The sequence below is a fragment of the Apaloderma vittatum genome, unplaced genomic scaffold, assembly GCF_000703405.1.
Source record: "Apaloderma vittatum isolate BGI_N311 unplaced genomic scaffold, ASM70340v1 scaffold41871, whole genome shotgun sequence".
In the NCBI taxonomy this organism is placed as follows: Eukaryota; Metazoa; Chordata; class Aves; order Trogoniformes; family Trogonidae; genus Apaloderma; species Apaloderma vittatum.
The window spans coordinates 6532-32670 of NW_009701584.1; the positions used below are offsets into that span (position 1 = coordinate 6532).

The following is a 26139-nucleotide window of genomic DNA, read 5'->3' on the forward strand; positions in this document are numbered from 1 at the left end:
CAGCAGCCCCATAACTCAAAGTCCATACGATTAACTCAACTTCATTAACAATCCCTTTTTGCTCAGAATTACAGGATTTGAGGAGTAGATGTAGCTGAAAATAAAAAGAATATCAGACTAGAGCAGGAAGTGCTGCCGTTTTCTTCTGGTTATTGGTGGGTTTTTAGAAAACTCATGCACTTCCAGATAAGCCAGTGTAGCTTCTTAAAGGATCACCCATGGGCGTAGTCTAAAGCTCTGAATATGTTCTTCAGTCTAACAAAACTCCTGGGTCCACCTTGGTGATTAAGCGTCTCATCCAGTCCAAGTAAATATTTTTATGGGTGATGCCATGGCCACTGAGGTGTGCTCTGGGTATTGTAAGAATCGTTTACTATTTTGCATGTGGTTTGTGTTTACTTTGCTGTCTCATACCGTAGAACCTACTTCTTATCAACTTTGTATGACATAATATCTTTATGCTCAACAGGTTTACTAACAGTATTGGAATTGCTTATTCATTAATGAATTCTGCTGCACGTAACGCAATGACTATGTGACGTGACAGGATCCTAATTATGTATCTAGGAATATCTGTTTTCACTTCCTGGTTACTTTTTTTATTAATCTCTTCAGAGAACAAAGTTTTAATATTTTAATGGATTGTTCTGCCACTGCAAAAGCGAATACTCATTACAAAATACATATATTCTCAGTTTAACTTGTATTCTCAGTTTAACTTGAAGCTTTGATTGTTTTCTGTGGTTTTTATTTTTAGTTTTTGTTATTCTTGCCCCAAAGTTGACATAAGTAGTTTTAAGATGAAAGCTGATGCAAACCTAAACTCTTAAAAGGGTATTTTCCCCCTAATAGTATTGCCAGTATGAATAATGTTTTCTTTTATTTCCTTGCAGTTTTATGTGCTGAAAGAGTGGGCCAGATGACTAAAACATACAATGACATAGATGCTGTTACACGTCTTCTTGAAGAGGCAAGTATTGTATCTTTTTAAGGACCCATACACGGTATAGGAAAGTAGTACAGAAGTTGTATGCTTCTGCTACTAAAAGCTGTCCTCCAGTGAGGAGGAATAAGTGCTCTGAGAGTATGTGCACTTTATCTCATTGGTAAGGTAAATATGCTTTTGAAATAAAGGTCACTTGTTTCCCGTGGTCATATGGATTCGTTACTTGTGATTGTTTTCCAGTTGAGGCCATTTAACTTGCTCTTGGCCAAATATTTGCCATAACGAATGAGGGGGAGGAAGTGTGGGGGAGGAATCATCTTAAAATGACACATTTTTACAGTACATGTAATGCTAATAGTATCCTTAACGATGGATTTAATCTCTTTGAAATTAAAAAAGTTCACAGATAGTCTTGTCTTTATAATAATTTTCTCAGAAAATGTCGTTTCAGAGAAGTCCATAGACGCAAAATTACAAAGTATGTAAGACTCCATTTGTCTCCAAGCCTTTTTTTCTTTGCCGTATGTTTGGTTGGTCTGTTTTGTTTGGTTTTTTTTAATACTATTATTATGTAAATTGTTATTACTGTAATCATTGGCATTCAAGAAATGGCCAAAAGCAACTGTCAAGCCACAATGCTTATGTTCAATAAGCATGATAAATTTTTTTACTTAAATTAGCTGCTTTTCTGCCATAAACTTGAGCAACAATTTTCCAAATAACCTTTATGAAGAATTCTTAAAGTGCAAGCTGTCACAATTGCATCAGTCCATATTTATTGCTGATTGCAATAACAATGTCAGAAGTGAGATGTGTTCTCCAAAGGATGGTTATCGCTAAAGTTTACATCTCTTTTCAGAATAGCATTAATGTGTCCAGTTTCAGGATTTTTTTGTTGTTGTTGTTTTTACACATCACTATAATAAATCCTTTCCTTATCACTGAGTAAGAGGCCTGACCCCAAACTGGGATTTGGAGCTGAATTGCTAAAAATTGTGTAGGAAGTCTAGGGAGCTTAATTAAAGACCCTGGAAACACACATACATTCCTCAAATTTGAGATTAGAAAACGTGTTGCTAGGTAGCTCCTCCTCTGTAGAGTCTGCAGCAATGTATTTTTTCCCTCTTTGGATTTATGAAGTAAGCCAAATTACTGGACAATAAGTTGGCTCAATACATAAACCAAACAGTTTTTTGGATAACTTTGTGGGACCCGTTGTTCTGAAAGATTGTGCCTAAGATTATATACCGATGTTACGGCTAGATAATGCCAGTAGCTTTCAATGCAAACAGAAGCCTGACCTTCAGAAAGCATTTGGGAAGTGCTATTTGTAGCTACAGCGGTGATCGATAGCCTCTCTTTTTATTTACCCATTATTACGTGACTTCGTTTTTTCCTCCCACTACAAAAACCTCTTCATTCTGATTCATTGACTTCCAGTCCGCGTGATGAGGTGCTGTCGGTTTTGTAGGCTTTGCCATTAATGTCGACATGACAGAAGGTAGCTTTTAGAAGTCAGAGGCAGTAAATAAGCTCCCCCAGGCAGATTAGAGCCCCATGTCCCAGCTTTGCAGAAGCCGAGACATGTATAGGCGCATCTCATCAACAGGGATAAGCTTCTGGTTTTCACTGGGACACATGATAAACTGTCTAGACAGGTTATTTCCAATTCTGTGCACTCAGAGAAGCAGGAAGAAAGGGCCGAGCATGGCATGATAGAAACTAGTTACTGTAGATTCGGACATCGGCAAAAAGAGATAGGATTTTTTTTCACACAAAAGCAAGAATGAATGTTCAAAGAAGGTGGGAGCTGAACGTTCATTGTGGTGGAACCAGCTTCTGCTTGTGCAACAGCTTCCTGCCTTTTATTTCAAGGTGGAGAAAGTAGAAACCGAAGAATGCTTTGAATATTTTTATTCTTTGGTATTTTGTACTGTGCTTATGAATTCTTTCAAATGTAACCTCTGAAGTTCTGCAAATGGTATAAGTAGGTGATGGAATAGCTGTAATAAAGAACCAGATCCGGTTTCACTTGGTTTTTACTGAAGACCTTGAAGCTGTGCTTTTGTGTGTATGGTTCAGTAACTCAGTATTTTCTTGATAACGTGGGCGTAACATAAGCAGGAACAGCAAAAGAAAATTAGCAAAAAATCCGACCAAGCAAACCCTCACAGAAGGAAAAAGTCTTTTCATTGTTCAAGTTCCCTTTTCATTGTTCCTTCCCTTTCATGACAGTTTTGCCCTCCTTGTGATCCTTTGGTGAATAAAAAATTTGAAATGACCTTTCTTTTCTTAATGCTTCACAGAAAGAACGAGACTTAGAATTAGCTGCTCGGATTGGCCAGTCGCTATTGAAGAAGAATAAATCACTGACAGAAAGAAATGAGTTCCTGGAGGAGCAAGTAGAACACATCAGGGAAGAGGTAACATTTTTATACCTGAGTGTTTTATCTGCGTTGATGGGGAGAATTTTCCTTCTAGCTTCACCCTGTCCATACTGAATTTTCTTCGGCACTCTGTTGTTGAGATGGGTCAGGATAAAGTTTAAGTGTTGGTAATTTTTGTTCAGCATACTCTGTATGTATGAACTTGTCAATATTAGGAAGTACTGGGTTGTATTTGAAATCAAAGAGTTATAGGCCAAGACTTCTCTCTAGATTGCTAGGATCTTACATCTTCTTGTGATTTTGCTGTATGGCTTTCCAGGGAACTGGGATAGAATCTGTTGAAGCCTGGGTCAGTAGCCTGCTGTAGTACTTACATCTGTGGGAGTTTGACTGCAGCAATCGTATTTTAGATATTTGGTGAGCACGTTTAGGATATAGTACGATGGTGCATGCGTTTCTCAATTCACAGAAGGGTTTGGATTGGAAGACACCTTTGTAGGTCATCTAGTCCAACCACCCTGCCATGAACAGGGATATCTTCAACCAGATCAGGTTGCTCAGAGCAAATTTCAGGTGTTTAAAGTAATACCTTATGTCTTCCAGATACCACTGAATTTTTTAATCAACTATTTCTACAGTTGCTACTTCTTACTGTATTCTTCTGAATAGGCAGGTGGGTGCTGTAGGTGCTGGCAGATTCTTGATAAATCTATCTTTGATAGAACCATACAGGATGCTTTTAAAAAGCTCTTTGTCTGTAACAAGTTTCACTAAACTCTGACTTACTGACTGAGCTGGGGGCAGTGTGTTCTGACTGGGCAGGGCAGTGCGTTGGTACTGTCCATCCAAAATGGGAGACTTGATTTGGTGGAGGGCAGGGATGGACTACCTCTGTCCAGGGCTGTTTTTATTTAGAGGGACTCGAGAGCAGCATTAGGAGAAGTGCCACCAGAAATAAGCTTCTTACTAGGTGGCTTGATATGTTGGGCCATATGTTCTATCAACACCCATGTGTCACACTGTCATTAAGACTACTTCAGAAATTGGTGCTTTTGAGGCAGAGCTTGTTGAGCTTTGAAGTCGTGGCATTTTTGTAATATAGAGACAAGTTTTTTCTAGTATGTGATGTGAAGTTAAGGTTTTATTGGTATATGTATCATGGCATGAATAATTTAGCTTTACATCTCTTTGATTTAGCAAATTTGTCCTGACAAAACCTCCTCACCATCCTATTAAGTTGCTTAAGTTTTTCCTGTGTCCTTGTAACATACCACGTTCCTAGATATGTGTTAAAGTAACACAGGCCTGTGCAAAATGCATTTAATTCTTGCATTTCTCGTTTGAGTTAGCATTGTTAGGTGCTGCTAAGGTCTAGGAAGGGGCTGATGGAACTGGGACTTTGCCTGTAGTGCCCTAGAGAATGAAAGGTGAAGCAAACAACACCTCCTCAAACCTGTAGTAGCACCTGAGTAATGCAGTTCTGTAGCCTTGTGTTGCTGGAGGTTAGTGCAGTGACTTTATTTGTAATTGACATGATTGAGGTTGGAAATGACCTCTTGAAGTCGTCTTGGCCAAACCCTCTTCTCAAGCAGGGATATGCCTACAACCGGTAGCCCAAGACTGTGCCCACACCCTGGTTGAACATCTCCAAGGATGGAGACCACCACCTCTCTGGGCAAACCCGTGCCAGTGCTCGGTCACTCGCACAGTAAAGAAGTAGTTCCTGATGTCCAGAAAAAACCTCCTCTGTGTCAGTTTGTGCCCATCACTTCTGGTCCTGTTCTGCTAAAAGGTTGCCCTTTCTGGCTGCTCACCCTCCTTTGGTGAATTGACATGCTTGGAAATGGTGGTAAAATCTGTAACCTCAGTCTTTCTTATTCACAGAGGAAAAAAAATGTGGCAAAAGCTGGAGATGATCTAGTGCCCACCCACTGACAGTATTTGAAGCCTTGCTGCTTAGAGGCTGAGCTGTAATGTGCCAGAAAAAAAGTAAATTGTTATTTTTGGCTCAGCTTTCTAGTTCTTCCTGAAATGGGGGAAGCAAACTTCCCAAAATTAATGCATGGATTTAGTTTCATGATTTTCTAGAATGTGGTTAGTTGGGGTTTTTCTTCCCGCCTTGCGTTTTAAAACCCATGTCTCAGGGCTTGACGCCTTAGCACGTCTGATACACAGAATAGCCTTACTAAAGTAAATGGCCTTGGTTAGTTAAAGTTCTGCACAATTTGAGTGCTTTATTGCATCGAGTCTGCTTTTTGTTTGATGAAAATGCAGCTTAAATCTATTTTATTGATGTTTTCTGTTTTGTTTCTTTTTCAGTAATAACTACAAATATAAATATGTCTACCACACAAAAAGCAGAAGTATAATAAAAACAAAAGTGCTCTGCAGTTTGTGCATTGGAAGGCATGCAAGGTCTATGTCCAAGCCAGAAGGTGACTTAAAAAAGATAAAAGTGATATTTGACTCAGTTGTGCCACATTAATTTCTTGCAGTGTGGTTGCAGCATGTCCGTTTCTGCGGATGTGAATCTAGACTAATGCAATAGTGAATCAGAATTGCTCACCTTAAGGAGGGTGAAAGAGGAATATGTCTAATAGCAGTGGATAATTTTTGAAAAGTCTGTTATTTTAAAAAAGAACATTTAATGGCTAGTTTAAAAGGTAGACTTTTTTTCTTTTCTAAGAAATAAAGTTCTGGTCTATTCTAGTCTTGGCCTCTTGATTTAGTCTGAAGATGATGCTTGGAGGATGAATTGCAGCACATTTACTTTAGAATGTGCCTAAAAAGTCAGCTTGCTGATGTGCAGGCTCTTTGTGTGTGCAGGTTTCTCAGTTGCGGCATGAACTCTCCATGAAAGATGAGCTGCTCCAGTTCTACACCAGTGCTGCTGAAGAAAGCGAGCCAGAGTCCATCTGTTCCACCCCGTAAGTTGAATGATCTACAACCTTGAACCTTCATCTGGTACTAAGCAGGAGTGGTTTGGACAATTTATAGCTTCAAAAAGCAATAAAATGATCCATGTATCTGCTGGCACTATAAATGGGACTTTGAACTTGGTGCGTGGCACCAGCTGGAAGGACCTGAAGGCACCGTGGAAACATTCCCAGCAGAGGGAAGGAGATAAAGGGCAGCTCACGGCGTGGGTTCCGAGCTGGAGAGCACACTAGGCTTTGAGGGGCTGTCTGCCCATTCCTGAGCTCGTGCGTGAAACACGTGCAGTGTTAATTAGGAAGCTATTGAATCGCTCCCTGTAGTAAGGTGGTGGTTTCCTTTCTGAAAATCTTGGCTGAGTAGCTTTTCCGTAGGAAATGTGTGGAATAATAATTACATTTAAAAAATGTTCTCTTTTAAAAATCACTTAAAGCTTGTTGCTGCCCAGACATACTGGTCTGAACAAGCTGGATTTCTTGTGGTTCTGGCTGGTCATGAGACCCTTGGTTGTGCCTGTTCTCCTGAGATTGGCCATAATACATAAAAATGAGTTAAAACTGTTGTTTTCATTTCAAGGCTGAAGAGGAATGAATCTTCCTCCTCTGTCCAGAACTACTTTCATTTGGATTCTCTTCAAAAGAAACTCAAGGACCTTGAAGAGGAGAATGTTGTGCTTAGATCTGAGGTGAAATTGCTCCCTTTGCCTTTTGCTTAATACAGCTGTCGGTTTAAATGCCAGCACACAGATATTGGGCAACACATATTACAAGTTGACAGAGTCTAATTAAGAGTATATAACTGCATATGTGACACAGGTCTCTTTTTGTAGTTGTTGAATCACCACCTTTTATCCTTCTAAATGAAGGAAAAGCTAAAACATGGAAGCTACAGGCAAAGCCTTGCATATAGAATGTGTGGGAGCACAGGCAGGTTTGGGAGTTCAGCTGCGCTTTGAAATGGTCTTAAAGGGCTGACCTGGCAGAACTAGGTGACTTCGGCTGTGCTGATACTTAGCTTTGGTCAGGTGACCAGATCAAGCTCTGCATACCAGTCTTTTCTATGTTCAGGGGTTTTTTTTAGTTTATTTATCTTTAGTGCAAAATACACAAGTGACATCTAGTGGGGATATCTCGGTTAAGGTGCCACTTTCTCTGTGCAGCAACATCTCTGCTGAATGTTTGCGTGGCCCCTTTTTCTAGAACATAGAATCACAGAATAAATAAGGTTGGAAAAGACCTCTAAGATCATCTGTCTGACCATCTACCCAACACCACCATCACATGAGGGAGGGCAGGCAAAGCCAATAATTTCTCAGTGTCTTCCTGGAGGAGTGATTAGAAAAGCTTTTCTTTCTGAAGCAGATGGAAATGCAGCACCAGACTGGCAAAGATCGAGCGTGTGCTAATGTAGCATGTTTGATGTGGATTTCTTGAACAGGCCTGTCAGCTGAAGACTGAAACAATTACTTACGAAGAGAAGGAACAACAGCTTGTCAATGACTGTGTAAAAGAGCTAAGTACGTCCCGATTTCTTTTCACTTCTCATTTGAGATAGTTCAGTAAAACAAAACCCCTAAAACTGAGTCAGATCAGTCAGTCCTTCTTATCTGTGATGTTTATTTTCCTTACATAAACTACTGTGAGGAGACGATTTCTGTCTGAAATTCCAGAAAATTGTGGCTGTAAGCTGAATCCTTCTCAGTTGCAAAATAGTTTTGCACAGAAAATGTTAGTGGTAAGGGAAAGTACAATCCCCTCTGCAGCACCAACACTTTGTATCTTTCTGGTTATGTGTCCTACTGTTGTTTTTAAAAAATCCCTTGCTGTGCTTTGGGGCAGGTTTCTGCTGAATCAAGTGATGTTCCAAAAGAACATCTTTCTGCTTGCTTTCCTGCTTTGGGGGTTTGTGTTGTTAACTGTATTTGCTTATCTTCAAGGGGATGCAAACATCCAGATTGCCAATCTCTCTGAAGAGTTAGCAAAGAAGACGGAAGATGCTGCCCGGCAGCAGGAAGAAATCACCCATCTTCTTTCTCAGATAGTCGATCTACAGAAAAAGTCAAAAGCTGTAAGGAATCTGGTTGCAAGACTGTTGTTGTGATTTGCTACTGTTGTAGCTGGAAGACAAGTTACAATCCTCTGTGTACTAGAGCCTAAAGGAAACTTTCCACCCTCCTTATCACGGTGACCTTGTCTGATGTTTAGCGTCCAGCATACTCCGCTTGAAAGTATCACTTTATTAAAAGATCTATATATGGTATCTCAAATAAAATAGTTAAATTTGTTTTAAATATTAGATGGTAAAATCTGCACTTAACGACTTTGGTAAGACAAGGCTGTCAGCACAAGTATTTCAGTACTCATTGGGTTTAGGGTTTTGGAGGTTTGTTTAGCTAGGCACAGGCTGACACTGGGTGTCCTTGTGTTAATGTTTTAAATGTGTGGAATAGTGGAATAAGATTGCTGCAGAGAGGGTCTTGAGAAAAGTTAGAATTTTCCTACTTAACGGTAGTATGGGAATCAAAGATCATTACAGAAAAAAACATCGCAGTATTTCTAACTTCTTTTTTTTGGCGTATTTTAGTGCGCAGTTGAAAATGAGGAGCTCGTCCAGCATTTGGGAGCAGCTAAAGATGCCCAGAGACAGCTCACAGCAGAGGTAAGTCACATTACTTAATATTACAATAATTTAGTAGTAGGACAATGGCTGCTCACTTTACTACAGGAGATTTGGTCTCAGCTGGATCAGAAGCATTAAAGAATTTTGCTAAAGTAATGGAACGAAGGAACAGTTATGTCCCTGGTAGAGTACAAAACCTTTTCCTTTCTCTTCTCCATCAGCTGGCACACATTTTGGAAAAGCTGATGTGATGGACCACAGACATCTACAAGCATGGTGATAACGTGTGTTTCCTGAGAAAGTCAAGATAAAAATAAAGCCTGCCCTCCCATTACTCATCCACATTATTAATGATTTTCAATTATATTCACTCGTTGGAGTGCTGTTCCCTTTAAGTGGAATACTCTTCCATTATCCTTTACCAACATTAAAAGAACTTGCAGGTGTTTTGTGCTGATAGTGCAGCCCATAAGGTCTCGAACTGTTTTCTCTATTGTTTTCCAGTTGCGAGAGCTGGAAGACAAATATGCAGAGTGCATGGAAATGCTTCATGAGGCGCAAGAAGAGCTGAAAAACCTTAGGAACAAGACTATGCCAAACGCCATATCACGACGGTACCACTCTCTCGGTCTCTTCCCTATGGTGAGCAGATTCAGGAGGAAAACCTGCACGCACCAGAAAACAACCAAAGAAAATTATTCTATGATTCCGACAGTGATTCTGACATTGTTTAAATTTACAGTTACAACACTAATGACATTGTTTTATATAACTAATTACTTTCTGCAGTGACAACCTGCTAATACTATGGTATTTGTTTTTCTTTCGTGCTTCTTTTTGACAGGACTCTTTGGCAGCAGAGATAGAAGGGTCAATGAGGAAAGAACTGCATTTAGATGAACCTGACTCTCCTGACTTGGCGTATGGCTGAAAAGAATTGATTACTCATTGATTGATTATATCTGAAGTTAATTATTATTTGATGAGCAAGGAAAAGACAGGGAATGGTGGAGCTAGGGATCTAGAGAGAAATATTTTTGACTGAGTGTGAGTGACAGACTATATATAGATTTTGCTTTGTCTTATGAACATTTTTTTCCTCATTCTTAAGTGCTGAGAAAGAGAAAAGGTTTGTTCTCTTGTGTGTTACTGTGCTAGGTTGTTTTGGTTAACAATTAGGGGATGAGTTCAGTGTCTTGAGTTCTCACTTCAGGTTTTGTGACAGAAGTGACCAGGTAATTACTGATCTAATCCAGTTTTTCAGGGAGAGCATCAGTGTAGAAGGTGATTCCGAGTGCTTGGGTACTTACAGTCTGATGCCCATTACGCCTGTGCTGAAGTTCTCTTGAATTAAACAAGGGAGGGACTGGAAACAAGTTAAGTGCTTGTGACAGTCTAAAGCTATAGATAGACACAGCTTGGCAGAAATGGCATCACTGACACCAGTCACACATGTACTTCAACAGGTTTATCTCACCTATTTGTACAAAGCATGGACTGGTTAATCTGAAACAAGTTAATCCTCTTTAGAGGGTCTGCTTGAGAGACTTTTCAAAGAAAGGACATTCAGGGCAGGTACAGTAGCCACTTTGCAGAAACCTTCTAAAGTATGTTTACAAAACCCTTGACACATAGTTGATCAGGACAATGGTGATAAAGAATTAACTGCAGAAGTAGGTAAAAAAAGGACATTTCCAGCCTTGACAGCCTCTCTCTAGAATCTTTATCTATTGTATGATTTTTTTTTTCTTAAGTGCTATTTAAGGGGATTGGAAATTCTTTTCAAAAAGGAAGGCTATAGGACTTGCTTGCATAGAGATACTCAGCAGAGTAAATTCAAATTCTCTCTTAAAACAGATTAGCCAGTTCATAGTTAAGAACTGAGTGGAGATCCGTTTTGTTTTAAAAACTTTTTTCCACACAGTGGCTTTAAGGCATAGCTGATGTCATGAAATGCTCTTTCACTTAATTTTTATTAATATTTGAGAGGGCCCACACAAGTAATTGTAAAACGTTCTGTCTAAAATATTCTAGGAAGAAGGAAGTATTATATTGATAGATTGAATGTAATGGCCAGACTGTACCAAGTACGGGACCCTGTGCGAAGTATTTTATAGAAACTGTAAAGGCAAGGTGGAGCTCTGAATAGAAAGGATCGTTACCAAGCTGTTACCTGTTTCTCTGTTCCTCCTGAAGGTCAGAAGGCACTGTGTGATTACTAACTGTGTGTATGTCTTGCCAGTCATCAGAAGCGGGTCTTTGAGACGGTGAGGAACGTTAACCAAGTCGTCAAGCAGAGATCCATGACTCCATCACCAATGAATATCCCAGGCTCTAACCAGTCCTCTGCTATGAACTCAGTCATGTCTAGCTGTGTCAGCACTCCACGTTCCAGTTTCTATGGGGGAGACATCTCTAACATTGTGATAGACAACAAGACCAACAGCATCATCTTAGAGACAGAATCCTCTGACAACGGGTCAGTACTGCAGCGCTGGACTCTGCTTTTGCTTTGCTTCTGACAGGAAGGCAAAGTATTTCTGTTTTCCTCTTACATGGTGCAATTAACACAGTGACGTACATCTTCAAAAGTGACTTTATTTTGTATTTTTATTTTTGTATTTTGTAGTTCTTGAGCATTCAAGTTTATTTAAAAAGGAAAGCTTTTTGAAAGTGATGTGTATCAGTGCCTGCAGCTCACGCCTGTTCTGAGATGCAGCATCACCACATGATGTAAAACCACCCTTTGTCTTTGCGACTGTAGGCCAGCACTTAAAGCCAATTATATTTTCACCAGTTTACATTAATGCTAACTGGTTTGAGCTTAAAAATAAATAAGTGGGTGCAGGCTACCTAATATGAAAGCTTGTGAATGAAACCAGTCAGAATTTCATTCTTGTAGCTACTTGTCTCTTCCCCTAGTACAGCTCCACACTATGCCGTATACACTTTGCGGTAAAAGCAATATCTCAAAATGCTGAATATTTGTCAGCATAATACACTAGTTTGACTCATTATGATATTCTTGCACTGTTGGGCCTGTAAGATGTGGCCTGCTTGCTTGAGTTTGTGTAACCATAAGAGACACAGAACAAGGAGAGACATCTCTCATCTCTTTGTAGGAGGAAGCTCTTAAGTAAAACGCAGCTTTTCCAGCCAGGAGTTTCCAGGCAAGAACTAGAATTCAATATGGTTTTAGTATGAAAGAGAAAGAAAATATTGGTGTTCAGACGAGTAGCAAGTTGTTCCCAGACACAGAAATTTAAAGATATTGCTGAATGTCTCAGAACTGTCATGTGGAAGTTTCAAGCATCTCTAAAATTTATTTCTTTTCTCCCTCCCTTCCTTTCTATTCTTTGTGCGTGCGCATGTCTCCTGTTACATTTTAGAAATGAAGACAGGATGAAGAAGCCCGGAACGCCGGGAACTCCAGGCTCCAGTGACCTAGAGACTGCTCTCCGTAGGCTGTCCCTCCGGCGGGAGAATTACCTCTCAGAGCGGAAATTCTTCGAGGAAGAGCAGGAAAGAAAGCTGCGGGAACTGGCAGAAAAGGGCGAGCTCCACAGTGGTTCCGTCACCCCCACAGAGAGCATCATGTCACTGGGAACTCACTCCAGGTTTTCAGAGTTCACTGGATATTCAGGAATGTCTATCAGCAGTCGCTCCTACCTGCCCGAAAAGCTTCAGATTGTGAAACCACTAGAAGGTGATAACAAAGGGCCTCGGCCTTTATCTGTTCTTCTTAGTGACTTTTTGTGGGCTCTTATCCATCACCAGAAAGCGGGAAATCTTTGCAATACATATTCTTTTTACTTTAGAGACAGTAATCCTCGCTGTTGGTTTGAAATCTTCTAACGGCCACGTTTTTCCACAAGCCTTAAAAGTGTTAGGACACAATTCCAGCCAAGGCAATAAAATAAATGTTACAGGCTACGCGTGTGTCAGCAGCGCAGCTTTATGTCAGACCTAAATCTCAGCATTGCCATTTCATGCTTAGAAAAGCAAGGTGGGTGAGTATCTGAATTCTAAGCAGCAAGAGTTCGTTGAATCTCAGTTCTCCAGATAAGCACCTGCAAAGATCTTTAGCTACTTCAAATAGTCGAGGTGGTCTAATAAGACTATTTTTGTGATTAAAAATGACCTCTGGGTTTTAATTGATTGGTTGAGTGGCTGCACGTGAGTCTCTATGGCTTTGGGTTTCATGTGTGAAATAATTGGTTTTGATTTTGTTTCTAAAGTCCAATTCCCTCTCTATAACACGTCAGAAAAAGCCAAGCTATAGGTGGATGGTACTCAGGGCTGGAGCTTTATTTCAAAGTGCATTTCTGTAGACTGCCTCATAAGGCCGACAGAGCACGTACAGTACAGCCTGCCTGACTTCCTTCAGTCCTCTCGGGTTCTTGCTGAAAGGTAGCTGAGAAAATTCCTTTAGGTTTTCAACAAAAAGCTTTTCCTGTAGTACTTCACAGACACGCTAATTACATAGCTTAGCTTTGGTTTCTCTCTCTGTCTTTTCCTTTAACAGAACTCTTGTGTTACATCACATTGTCCCAGTGTATTTTAGTTACAAAAATTCCAATTCATCTTTTTAGAACAAATTTATTCCATCCATAAGGAGCATTTAGTATGGCACATAGCAAATATAACCCTTCTTGTGTCCTGAAGAAAGTTGATGTGCTATGTCTAAATGAATCCATAGCCATAGCACACAAGTCTGTACTGTTTAGCAGATTTTGGTAGTTTGTTTTCATGACTGCTTTTACATGGTCATAAAAATTCCTGTACCACATGAAGGAAGGGATGATCCAGCTTTTGTTTCAGTTACTGGTTGCTACCACTGTAATAGATTTCTGTCACCATCCCGTTATATCTGCTTTTTTCTTCCAATAAACTCTTAAAGTCTTTATCATCTTTCTATCTGTCTGGGTTTTTTTTCCTGGTTTTGTTTGTTGTTCTCACTAGCTCATTTTATCCCTCACAATTATTGCACCTTTTCAAGTACTTCTCATGTTTGGTTTTAGATCTCATTTGTAGCGTGTTTGTGTCTACGTGTTTCCTAAGTTTAGTGTTTGTTATTGTTTCTTGAACACATGTTTGTGATTCTGTTCATCGCTTCAGCTTAGTTTCTTCCCTGAGTGTTTTTCGTGAGATGTAATACTCGTTTTTTCAACTTCATGGATGCTTTCAGAATACTGGGGCAAAATCGTCTGCTCTAACTGCAGGCTGTTACCAGTAGTTGTGCCTTTGTTTTTTATACTTGCTTTCCTGAGGTTTCTCATTCCATAAAATGGGAAAAAATAAAAATCAGGTCTATAATAATTTTCAGGTTAATGGCTTTACGCCTTTAAAGCAATCTTTTCAATCCCGAAGTGAAATAAATAGGGTGACAGAAGCACTAAGAAATGAACCAAACAACTAGCCAACCTTTCTTTTAGTGAATAGAATGATTGCTTGTGTGACTTGATCTAGTTAACAGTCTAGTGGGGGTTTTTGTGTTTGGTTTAAGCTCTGAATCTGCAACTTTTTGTGCCATAAGCATGAAACAGCCATCCTGTCCTCACTGATCCCAGGTGTTCTGCAGAAAGACTTTTTCCCTGTTCGCTTCCTATTTACAATAAGCTTCCTGTAATGCGATATCCTTATGGTGAAATGACACTTTTTCTCATTCCAGAATAATGCATGTAAGAGTCATACCTCCCTTAGTTATTAGATTGGGTCAGATTTTTATCTATAATGTGCAAACAATCAAATGTTCTTGGCCTTTGAGTGCTGCCAGTGTGTTGAATGGGTCAGTGCTGTGCTTTGGGGACAGGGGACTGGAGCAGGACAACAGAAACTGCTCTGATTCGAACGGCCAGAGGTGAAAATAAAGGTGTTTTGATTGTGTCACAGGACCGGGAATGTATATTTTTAAGTCTCATTAGTGATTGGCAGGCACATAGGAGAGTGTAGACACTTGGGAGCAGTGTTTAATTGCTGCTTGTGGAATCAGCTAAATCCTCCTCTGATTTATCACAGTGTATGTATCAATTTAACCTGATGTGTTGCTGTTCCTGACTTCTTGTCTCCTGTTTGAGTATCGAATGCTCTTCTCTGTAAAATGCACCTCTTTTCCTCACTCAGCGTTTTTCCACGGATGAAGCTACAGGTACGGAAGCATTTAGTTACATAGTGGTTGAATTCCTGTGGCGTAGGAGCTTGGGTAGAGGCCAGGCAAGTATTTACACGCAATGTGTAGGTCGGAGGTGCTTACATGAGTTGATGTGGCCTTCTCACGTGTGGTAGAAAGCTGAGATTGCTGTGCTGGCTATGTGGCTGCTGACCTCCACATTCCTCTCGGAGCTTTCTGTGCTATACATAATTTTTTTCTACGCCTGCTGAAATTGTGAATTTCAGGGGAGGAGGATGTTGACAGGGAGGGGGTGTGTGTGCTCGGAAGTGTGCCACATCCTTACCACCAGCCTTTGCCTGTCTGAAGTGCTGATGTGCTGATTTATTTTGTACTGATGTGAAAATGCTGATGAGTAGGTGAAGCAGTCTCATCTTGTAGCATGTCCTCTTAGAAATATTAAACACAGAAACATTAAAGGTTTGGAGCTGTGAAACCTTTGGTCTGCTGGACGATCAAAGCGGGATTTTTCTGCCTTCTTACGTCGCAGCTTGGTTACTGATGCCTTGTGGTTGTCTTTCTGTTCCCTTTTCAAGGTTCTGCCACTTTGCACCACTGGCAGCAGCTGGCTCAGCCTCACCTGGCCGGGATCCTGGACCCCAGGCCCGGGGTTGTCACCAAGGGCTTCCGGACCCTGGACCTGGACCTAGATGAAGTGTACTGCCTTAATGACTATGAGGAAGATGAGACAGGTGACATTTCTTACAAGGGCCTAACTACCTCGACGCCAGTTCAGCACACGGAGACCTCAGGTGAGAGGTCACAAGCACAAGTGACTGTTTCAGACAACAAGAATAACCCCCGCCAATCTCAGGCTTTCCCAGAGGAGATGCAGGAGCCCGCGACTGACGATGATGAGGGGTCTGGTGAGGGAAACTCATTAAGTCCAGTAAAACTGACATCTTTGCAGGATTTTGATTACTGGGCCATTCTCGCATCTCTCCAGAACAGCATCCATAGTATTGCTTTGTGTGCAGCACGTTAACGCGTGCGGGAGTTAGAACGTAACCATTCTAACATTGCCTCCAAAGTCCTTTCCTTAATAATAATCCTTTATTTTGACTTTTTTTTCTTCCTCCCCAATAACAGTGTCTGCGGTCAATATTTTACTCTATTTTGATAAGAGAAGGCTGCTAAAAGGAAGTGCTTCATTCACAAACCCTTGTGTGGCATGTGTGCAACTTGTATGTGTATTTAGTGCACGCTTTTCAGTATATATAATGTATAGATGGTAGAGATTTTGTACGCTTGTAGTACAGAAATTATTCTGGCTGTTTGTAAGAGGTGATGGCATGCTTTAGATTTTCATACTCTGGGAAAAAAACGAAGACTGAATGATGACAGAAGGTGCACATAAGTTGCCTTTGCTGAAACAAATGGAAGTGCCTTGAAAATCAAGCAAAAAATTCTTTCAGTTTAACTCAGTGACCTCAGGTACCGTTACCTGTTTTTAAATTCTCTTTGAGGTAAAGAATTAAGAGGATGTTTTTATGCACAGAATAATGACATTTTCCTCATTCCCTCTCCACCACACTTAAAATCTTTCCTTCCTATTTATGCCATATTGAGATTTAAACATTTTTAAATGCTGCAGTACTGCGTGAGTTCTTAGATACTCTGAACTGGCATTTGCGGTCTGTTATTGCATGACGTTAGAGGTTCTCATGCTTGTTTTCTGTTTAGAGTTTGTGTGGTTTCTTTTTTTTGGTTGATTTTTTTGTTTGTTTGTTTTGTTTTAATAAGCTATACAGGAGTGCTAGTCTTCGTTAAGATTTGCTGCTGGTCAAGAATTATATTTAGTCCAGAATTAGAACAACTACCAGAACTCCCTTTTCTTCAGACTTCTTGTTTTTACATAACTACTTCAAATTAATATACTTCCTTCCCCTTCCTTTTTCTGGAATAAATCATAAGTTATTATTTGGCTGGTCTTTGGAAGATTAGATTGTCTCAGGGCAAGACAACAACATTCTGTTATTTTCATGAAGTGCAGAGTATCCTCAGCTCTCACTTAAATGGCCGTTCAGTGTTTTCAGCTATTGAATGTAACTACTTTTTTGTAATAAGATTAAACTTAGAACCATAGAATCATTTAGGTTGGAAAAGACCTTTAAGATCATCGAGTCCAACCGCTAACCCAGCACTGACCCATGTCCCTAAATCCCTCCAGGGATGGGGACTCCACCAGTGTCCTGGGCAGCCTGTCCCAGTGCTTGAATATTCAAACTCGTCAACTCCCCTTTCCATTGGCAGAAATTGTCTTTATTCTACGAGATCCCTTGCCCCCGGGAATAATGTTTGCATTAATTTTTATATTAGTGTGGAAATAAATGGTGTTTCTGCAGGAGTTGTGTACAGCTTTAGATAACATCCAGGTTTTTAATCATTTTGAAGAGTCTCAATAGGAACAGCAAGAAAAGCTGGAGATCTAGGAAACACAAAGTGAAATAATCCGAGATTGAAACAACTGGCATTTTTTAGAGTCTACAGAATAAAAGACTCAGGAAGAGACACAATTCATTTTAAAAGGTGTTGCTGGAAGGAGGAAGGGAACAAGTAGTTCTTCAAGTACTCAGGATATAATAACTGTGCAGAAAAGGCTGCTTGGGTTGCCCTTTGGGTGAAGAATTTTCTGCTTGTAAGAATATTCAGCACAGGAACATGTCGAAAATTTGGAAACCTTGGTCTCATGGACTGTGCATAGACAAAGATATAGATATAGTCTAGTTCGTTGTTGGGGTTTTTTTTTGTGTTTTTCTTTTAAGAACAGATCAGTAAAACATCTGTGGGTAGTGATTTGGAATTCTTTCTTTGGAGCAGAAAAATAAATTTAGTCCTGTGCTGTGGTTACAAACAGGGAAGAAAGACTAGTGTTTTCTCCCATTTTCCTTCTCCATTACAGTTTGTATATAGATCACTGTTTCCCTAGTTTCTGCTGATTTTGCCTGGGAAAACTCCAGTTATCTCAGACAAGATTTTTAAGCATATTTCTTACTTTTTAAATAGGCAAAGTAGAAACCACCTATTTGTGCTAATAATCTTATTTCATCTTGTGTTGTTTGCTGCGTACTTTTAATACATTACAGAAATAGGAGAGATTCCAGACAGCAACATACGGAATAAACTCTTGCTAAAGAATGTGAAAGGAAAATAAAAATGGCAGGAGAGAAATGTCTTGGATACAACCTTTAGTGAGCACATAGTGAAACCTGTAGCATCCGTTGCTATCTAAAATCACTCCCTCCCTGTATATATGCAGATTATATCCCAGTTACGGCACTAAATGTTTCAGAAAATATTAGCGCCCGTGTGATTTGTGACCTGCAGTTGGTCTGTCAGAGCTACAATAATGTGGGTGGGCTCAGCGATTTTATGGAAGATTGTAAATTCCAGAATCGCAGTTCTAGCCTAATACTCAGGAAGAGGTTGAAATTTGTGCATCACTTGTGCAGACTTTCAGCATACTTGAAAAGCTACAGAAGTTGTCGGACATACGGCGATGTTAATGCCATCTAGGACAGGTAATTTTTGCAGCACAAATTTTTAGTAACCTCAGTTTATTTCTTTTTATTCTTGTAAAAGGGACTATAGTGTATATTAAAACTGTACAGAGTCTGTTTGGGAAAAAGGGAATAATGTGGGGCTTTTGGTTTTCTGTTTTTTTTAATTCATTGCTTTTCAGGTTTCCCTTAAAGGAAAAGTCCCAAGCCTTTCAAAGCACTTAATGTTGTGAATGTTCTCATTTTGAGGTCGGAAGGCCTACACTCGATTCAGTGTTTGCTTGTTTTGGTTGCATGAACTGCTCTTCCAGTACCTGAATTTGTTGGTTCCACTGGTTTGGGCAGACATGAGCCTTCTTCTACTCCATGTTTACACCTTTTCCAGGACATGGGGAGCTTTCCAAGTAGATAAAATAAAATCACGGCAGCACATAACTAATGTCTTAGGTTTGTTTTTAGCAGGATTAGCTTCTGGGAGGTTACCATTGTACAGTAAAGCAATACATTTTGTAACTCTTCATAGAACTAAGGTATTAATCCATATTTAAATACATTATATTTTCACATGACATGGATATTTCACACTAATTATTTTAAGAGAAGTCTGTCAGTTGATATCTGTGCTGTTAAAATGCTGAAGTTTTAATTTGGGGATTACAGCCTGCATAAACTCATGTTGAAGCTGCATTAAATACTTTGAAGTCTTTTTACATCTTTGCTCCGTGGTTATGTATGTGAGAGAGCACCTCAGCCAGAGGAAAGCTAAGAAGACCCTGTCCGAGGAGTACCTGCCTTTGTTCAGTTTTTCATCTCTTCCTATTCCCAAAGGCAAAATAATTGGAAAGTTTGGAAGTGCAGATACACAGAAAATAATTTTATTGTCGATTGTTTAAGAAACAGGAGTAACGCTCCTGGCATAGACATACAGATTCTTGGAGGTTTCGAGCATTTGCGCTTCCCCCTGAAAACCAGTTTTCTGAAGGATACCTGAAAGCACCTAAACATCTTTAGGAGAGCACTGTGCTCCCATTTGACAGTGGTTGTGTTTCCCACCCATCTCTGTTTTGTTGTTGCACTTATCGCAGGCAGCAGCTCCAGCATCTCCCATATTCTCTGTATCCCGTCGGCCGGGAGGTTTCCATGCAGGCAGCGCCCGGGTGTTGGAGCTCTCGCCTTCGGGCCCCTGGGGGGAATGGACCCTGCTGAAAATGGAGAATACATGAAGCACCTTTCTCATCCTGTGGATCCTAACGGGGTTTTGTGACCTGATTTTGGGTTAATTTCGTCTTGCCCAAGAGTGGAGTTGGTGGCACAGGCTGGCAAAAGTGGAGTCCAGAGCTTGTATTCTGAATGATCACACTGCAAAAAAAAGTGCCTCGTAATAGTCCTTCGTTATCCTCTTCCAAAGCAGAGCTGCTTTTTTTCATTTTATTCCGCAAAAAAATAAACTTCTAATGCTTTCAGACACCACATGTTACTCAAAGGACTCCACAGCCTGGTTGTCGTTTCCTCCCTGATCACCAGCCTGTGCCAAAGAGATGCCTGAATTCTACTTCTCACTCTGCTTAAAGAGCAGGGAGCCAGGTAGTTAAATCTTCTTGTTAAATCACGCTAAAGAAATGGTGAGCAGAGTGGCTTGCTGCAACGTGGGACTCAGACGTTACCTTCGTGCTGGTCTGGATTGAATGACGCTCTGAAGATTTCAGTGGGGTTTTCTTCTTGGTTTTTTTTAAAGTTAGTTTTTGCATAAATCCGTATTTGCCGGAATAGATGTTTATATAAATTACAAAGATATACTGGCTGAAAGTCCAGATTAAACGAGCTTTTGAGGGTTCCCTGAGCACAAGATGTGTCATAACCGCATCGTCCGTGTTGTGGTTTGTGCCAAGCAGATAAGCCCCGGGTGCTGGAGGTGGATCTGTAAAATCGGCTTTGGGTGCGGAGTCGGGAAAGCTCTGTTTCACCAGGAGATGGAGCTCTCGGCAGACAATTGGATTATTCCCTGCCTTTTGGGGTTTTTTTTACAGTATTTTAAAAGATGGTTTACAACAGTGTTGGTGCCTACAGGAGAGTCTCCTCCAACTAGAATGTTTTACATTTTTTTCCAAAGAACTGCATTTTCCTAAGAAACGTTTGAGAGAGCTTAATAAAGTAAAGAATCATTAATGACCAAGAGACAAAATGTGATCCAGCGGCAATCTAAGGATTAGCTTGGATTTTAATTCGGGGGAAAATGCACATGCAGTTTAGAATGAGTAAAATTAGGTGATGTTTCTGTAAATTTTGTTAAACACTGAATTATGTACAGATTTCTTTTCATACAGCTATGAAGCCTCACTGTTAACCATTTGCTTTGAAAAAGTGGGCTTAAATAAAAAATTTGGTTTCAGACTCAGTCACATGGAGCAGATATTGATATTTAAAATAATCCTTTGTTGTATGTGCATGTGAAAATAGTCTCTCTTATTGCAAACTTGTATGTTACTTTCTCACAAATTTATACCAACTCAGGATATGACCATTCGTATGTAAAATTTTAGGAATGAATTGTTTTGTTCCTGTTTCATAAACTCTGTTCATTTACAGCAACAGGTTCTCACTCTCTTTGTATTGTGCCCAAAGGATGGAAAATGCTACAGCAGTATGATACACCCCCTTGTTGACTGATGGAGGATGAAGCTGGTACAGGACTTTCTTAGTGGTATTTGAGGGTGGAACACATCCTTGGAAGCGGATTTTTTAATTATTTTTTTTTATAAATATAATCTCAGTTTGTTTCCTCTAATAAGAGCCGGTGATTTCTCTCCTTTTAGCAGCCTTCTCCTATCTCTGACTCATTAATAGCAATGAGTCTTGCTTTTGCTCATGCAGCTGTGTATCTTCAGTGTGCCTGTTTCCAGTTTGAGGGGGTGCCCAGTGGCTATTACAAACGGGGAAAACGCACTTACTGTGTCGCAGCTATGTGCTTTGGGTTGAGCTTGCAACCTTAAACCAGCATTGCTTTTTTTCCGTTCTCTATTCATCATCCAGGGATAATGGCTTTATTTCTACTTGATTTGTGTTGAAGTCCTCTGTTTATCACCAAATAACCATTTTTTCCTGTGTCCAGTTATCTGAGCTCTTTCTCCAGATTCTCTTTTAACTCTCTGCCATATGGAGAGAATCATGATTGCTAGGCTGTGCTCCCTTGTAGTAGCTTTTGTAGCTCTCACACTAATCTCTAAAGCAACTGGATTCCTGAAGCATCATAATTTACCGTCTCTGGAGGTGAAGTAGAGCTTGTCGTTAACGTTATGCTGTGCTAACATTTGAGCGTGATAACACAACACTCCAGTGGGTTTTTTAGAAATATCCTTCTTGAGTGTGCAGCGGTCCATCCCTGCGCTGGTTTAGAAGCTACCTCACGTTGTATGCTTGGCCACTTCTTCTGCTTCCACTGTTCACACTCGTCACGCTCCAGCCTTCACACGCCTGCTTATACGTGTTTTTAAAGGAGTACCTAACCGCACACATTGTTTCGGAGCTGTGATACTTTATCCATCAAAAGAAGGGAACACAGCCACAATTTAGACTTGCCTCGCTTCCGCTAAGCATCTCTGGAAGTTCTGAATGGTGTCTGGTCGAGTTGGTCTTGTCTGTCCTTTGCCATGTGTTGAGTTAGTCATGTACTGTGGTTTCAAAATGTGGCTTCATCGGGGAACAGCTCGGAGGGTTGGGTAGCACGGGGCGGAGGGGAGCCGCACACGGGTTTTACTGTGCATGTCTTCTGACCACTGCCATGCTCTGGTTACTGAGTAAGAGAACCTATGCAATCAAGATATCTTTGATGTAATATTTAACTCCAGATGTTTTTCAAGTGGCTTTTCAGATGCATGGCTCTTTAAACCTTGTAGTTATTTTGCAATGGCCGCAGCTGCATTACACGGTGGGTTAGGACATCCACAGTAGTATCCCTGGTAAGAAAGAAATTGGCCCAAGCTCTTCATTTTTTAACTCGAGCTGTATTGCTCCTTTCCAAAATTTCTGATATACCAGCAAGAGTGGCGTCATTAGAGCTTCATTTGTGGGAAAAATGATTTACTGGATGGTTTACAGCCATTCAAAACTTGCTCTGTCGTGCAGCTGAGGATGTACGTTCTTAAAAAACCTAAGCACACGCACAAGGGAGATGTCTCAGATGTACAGTAGTGGATCCAAACAACTGCCGCTTTCCTTGCTGTGAGTGTGAAAAGTCAGAGACAGAGGAACAGTAACGTGTGTCTGTCCGCTCCCCGCCCCGACAATCGATATTCCTGTAGGATCAGCAAGCTGGATCCATTACTGAGAAGTGATGGGGCTGCCTTTTTGTGGATCAATCCAAAAGCCGAAATGCGTGAGCGTTCAGAAAAATCTTTGTGCTCCTGAGCCGGTAATTTCCCAGTGGCAAAAGCTGCTGGTTTAGCTGAGGATTAGCACTCCAAGCACTGCCTTGCCTAGCTTTGGTTGGAGCAAGACTTGTGTGCAGTGGTGGGGAAAGGGAAGTCTCTGCAGACCCTTTTAGCACTGGCCTTGGAGTCCTGGATGCGTTTGTTTCAAAGAACAAGTGTCACTTAGAACACTGTAGCACTTCTGCATTTCTCTTTTGCATTGATCCTGGCTTGAGGCACCTCATCACTTTTTGCATCTGTCTTACCGGTGCACAGAAGTTTGGGTTTTTTTCCCCTTTTCTGTGTAAAATGCAAAGAATTTGCTTTTTTTTAATTTAGTACCTCATCCTGGGAAGTGCATGTCACAAACCAACTCCACCTTCACCTTCACCACCTGCCGCATTCTGCACCCTTCCGATGAGCTCACACGAGTCACACCAAGGTAAGGGTTTCCCGTGATGACAAAGCATTTCAGCGCTGTCAGAGTTTTCCCTGTAAGGAAATGCAAAGTAACGGCGTAAGCAAAAGCATCACCCTCACTGGGGAATTACAGCACACCCCCAAATTTTCCTCCCCATTGTGGTTACCTCAGCCTGATTTTGAGACCTATGTGTAGATGTTTTAGTAAGCCGACAAAAATATCTTAAATATTGTTGTCTCTAGTTTAAATACTATGGGAGCAGACATATATCAGGCGTGTATTTTCCAAATGTGACTATCCTTGATCCCAAAGTAGTTGTAGTCCTTTTGTGTGAAGGCATAGAATGTGGTCTCTCTAAAAAAAATATGAGACAGAATTTTTCTGTGGAGGGAAAAAAACCTCAAATCTTCAGTGCAGAAGAAAAAGGGATGCGCAAATAACGAATCGGGGAAGTACATGAGGAAGAAATATGTCTTACTGAAAAGCCGGGAACCATTTATGTTGTGCAATCTGGGCTTGTTTAGGATGCAAGATGGACACTGACCACCCAAAGAGGGCACAAAAAGGAAGGGTAATAAATATGAAAATCCTGCACGGTGGGAAGGAGATGGGTGACCGTTGAGTGTAACTTTTCTGCTTCCCTTTCTGAGCTAAGTTTGTTGTGGCCTGGCTGTTTTTTCTGTACTCTCTTCTGTCTTCCTCTCCCCTCAAGGAGATCCTTTTAGATGGCCGCGGTTCTAGTTTGATTTTCTGATTGTTGTTGAATTGCAGTTAACAGCGGTGATAATAATCATGCTGACCCCTAAATTTAACAAATCAGCCACAACTGAGAGCAAACCTCAGTATGTTCTCAGGTGTCAGAGGTCACCATTCATTCGGCAGAGGAAAAGAGCAAAATAAGTTCGAGGAACTCCTCCTTTACCGACTGTACACAATTCTCCGCAGGTCGTGTGAGGAGGACGAGGAAACCGCGTTGTGCCTCGTTGTGCTGAGAGGAGGGATAGGGCACACGCCGTGAGCCGGCGTGGCAGGGGGTGAGCAGCGCTGCCCGCAGCCTCGGCGGGGGCGCGCGTCAGGAATGCTCGTGTGTGTGGCACCGGCTAACCCTGAGAGGTTTGATCTTTACCTCCCCAGTTGCGTTTTAACCTTGCCTCTTAACCCAGGCAACTGTCTAACCTGACTAAATTTCATCCAGAGGTACTCATTTATTTTCGTCCTTGATCTAACTCTGGGACTGTCACAGGGCTGAGTTCGGTTTGACTTGGTTTCAGTGGTTGTGGCCAGGCTACTCTGCACTATCTGTCATTTGGATCGGAAAATAGTTCCCGCTTAAATAAAGCAACACCAAATTAGCAAGCAAACAACAAAAAAAGCGCGCAACACCTACATAATAACTGCTTTTTTGCAGAGATATATTTTTATTATTTTTTTTTAATTGCACTGTAGTGTGTGCATATGCTGGCAAAGTAGTAGAAATACTAATCTAAATATCTGTGCAGCTGAAATCTGGAAAGAACGTTGAAGTTAAGCTGTCGTGCTGTAGCTTTCATCTTGTGACTAGGGCATCTTAAAAGCCTGATAATAAACCTTGAGTCTGAGTTTCCCAAATGTCCGTGGTCCTACCCCATAGAAAGTCAGTTCATGGAGCTAGTTCTCTTTCTCTTTTTCTTTTCCCTCCCTCCTGCTTTTCAAGACTCCTGTGTTGAGTCAGTGGGGGGGTTGCATCCCGGTGGCTGTCACTGCTTTTCGCTTCCAGGATTGCAGCTGCAGCGTTAAAAATCCTTTGGCAGTTTTGTGTGCTTTCGGTAGAAGTCAGTACAGCTGAAGAGATCACGTTGGTCAGATCCTGTTTAGCTGTGGAAAGAAGACGTGACTTAAGACTTCGTAACCCATTCAGGGTTAAGAAAAAGTCCCACTTGCAGTAAGTTGTAACTTGCCTGCTACTTTACTTTCAGCCTTAACGCAGCACCTACTCCAGCTTGTGGCAGCATTAGCAATTTGAAAGGCACGCCGGTGGCTACCCCCTGCACCCCTCGGCGTCTGAGCTTGGCCGAATCCTTCACAAACCTCCGGGAATCCACCACAACGATGAGCACGTCCCTGGGGCTGGTGTGGCTGCTGAAGGAAAGGGGCATCTCAGCAGCAGTGTACAACTCGCAGAGCTGGGACAGAGCCAGCAGAGGCACCCTCCTGAGCATGTACCCCCCGAAAATGGCCATCATTCCTTCCACTCCGCCCAACTCGCCTATGCAGACACCTTCTTCGTCCCCTCCGTCTTTTGAGTTCAAGTGCACCAGCCCACCTTACGACAACTTCTTGGCTTCAAAGCCCGCCAGCTCCATCTTGAAGGAGGTGAGGAATAAAAAGAACATCAGGAACAGCGAGAGCCAGACCGACGTGTCTGTTTCCAACCTTAATCTCGTGGACAAAGTCAAGAGGTTCGGTATCGCCAAAGTCGTGAGCCCAGGGCAAGTGTCAGCTCCTCCTTTAACTGATGACCAGGGACCTCTTCGCTGTGGCGGGGCACAAGGACCGGTGAGGACCCTTGTTCCTGGAGGCCTGGCACCAGAGGGGCTCCCGCTGGGCTGCCCAGCCGTCACCAGTGCCGTCGGGGCCATCCAGCTCAACACGGGCATCCGCAGGAACCGGAGCTTCCCCACCATGGTGGGTTCCAGCATGCAGATGAAAGGCCCCACGTCTCTCACCTCGGGGATCCTCATGGGAACAAAGCTCCCCAAGCAAACTAGCTTACGATGA

At 41.4% G+C, this 26139-nt stretch overlaps 1 protein-coding gene across 1 annotated transcript; it reads left to right on the forward strand.

The window, feature by feature from the left end:
* The first annotated feature begins 883 nt into the window (after window positions 1–883).
* Window positions 884–26139, forward strand: TRAK1 (trafficking protein, kinesin binding 1). Its single transcript, XM_009879187.1, has 14 exons — window positions 884–970; window positions 3253–3369; window positions 6160–6260; window positions 6844–6952; window positions 7705–7783; window positions 8204–8334; window positions 8851–8925; window positions 9391–9528; window positions 9731–9807; window positions 11129–11365; window positions 12276–12592; window positions 15592–15807; window positions 23301–23403; window positions 25338–26139. Exons 1-14 carry the CDS (start codon window positions 920–922, stop codon window positions 26137–26139), a joined length of 2553 nt encoding a protein of 850 aa, XP_009877489.1. The 5' UTR covers window positions 884–919.

Excerpts from the sequence above, each read along its gene's own strand:
- TRAK1 (XM_009879187.1), top strand. The coding sequence starts at position 920 with ATGACTAAAACATACAATGACATAGATGCTGTTACACGTCTTCTTGAA. Across the intron at positions 6,953-7,704 it reads ATGTTGTGCTTAGATCTGAG|GCCTGTCAGCTGAAGACTGA; the intron begins GTGAAATTGCTC and ends TTTCTTGAACAG. Across the intron at positions 23,404-25,337 it reads CTCACACGAGTCACACCAAG|CCTTAACGCAGCACCTACTC; the intron begins GTAAGGGTTTCC and ends CTTTACTTTCAG.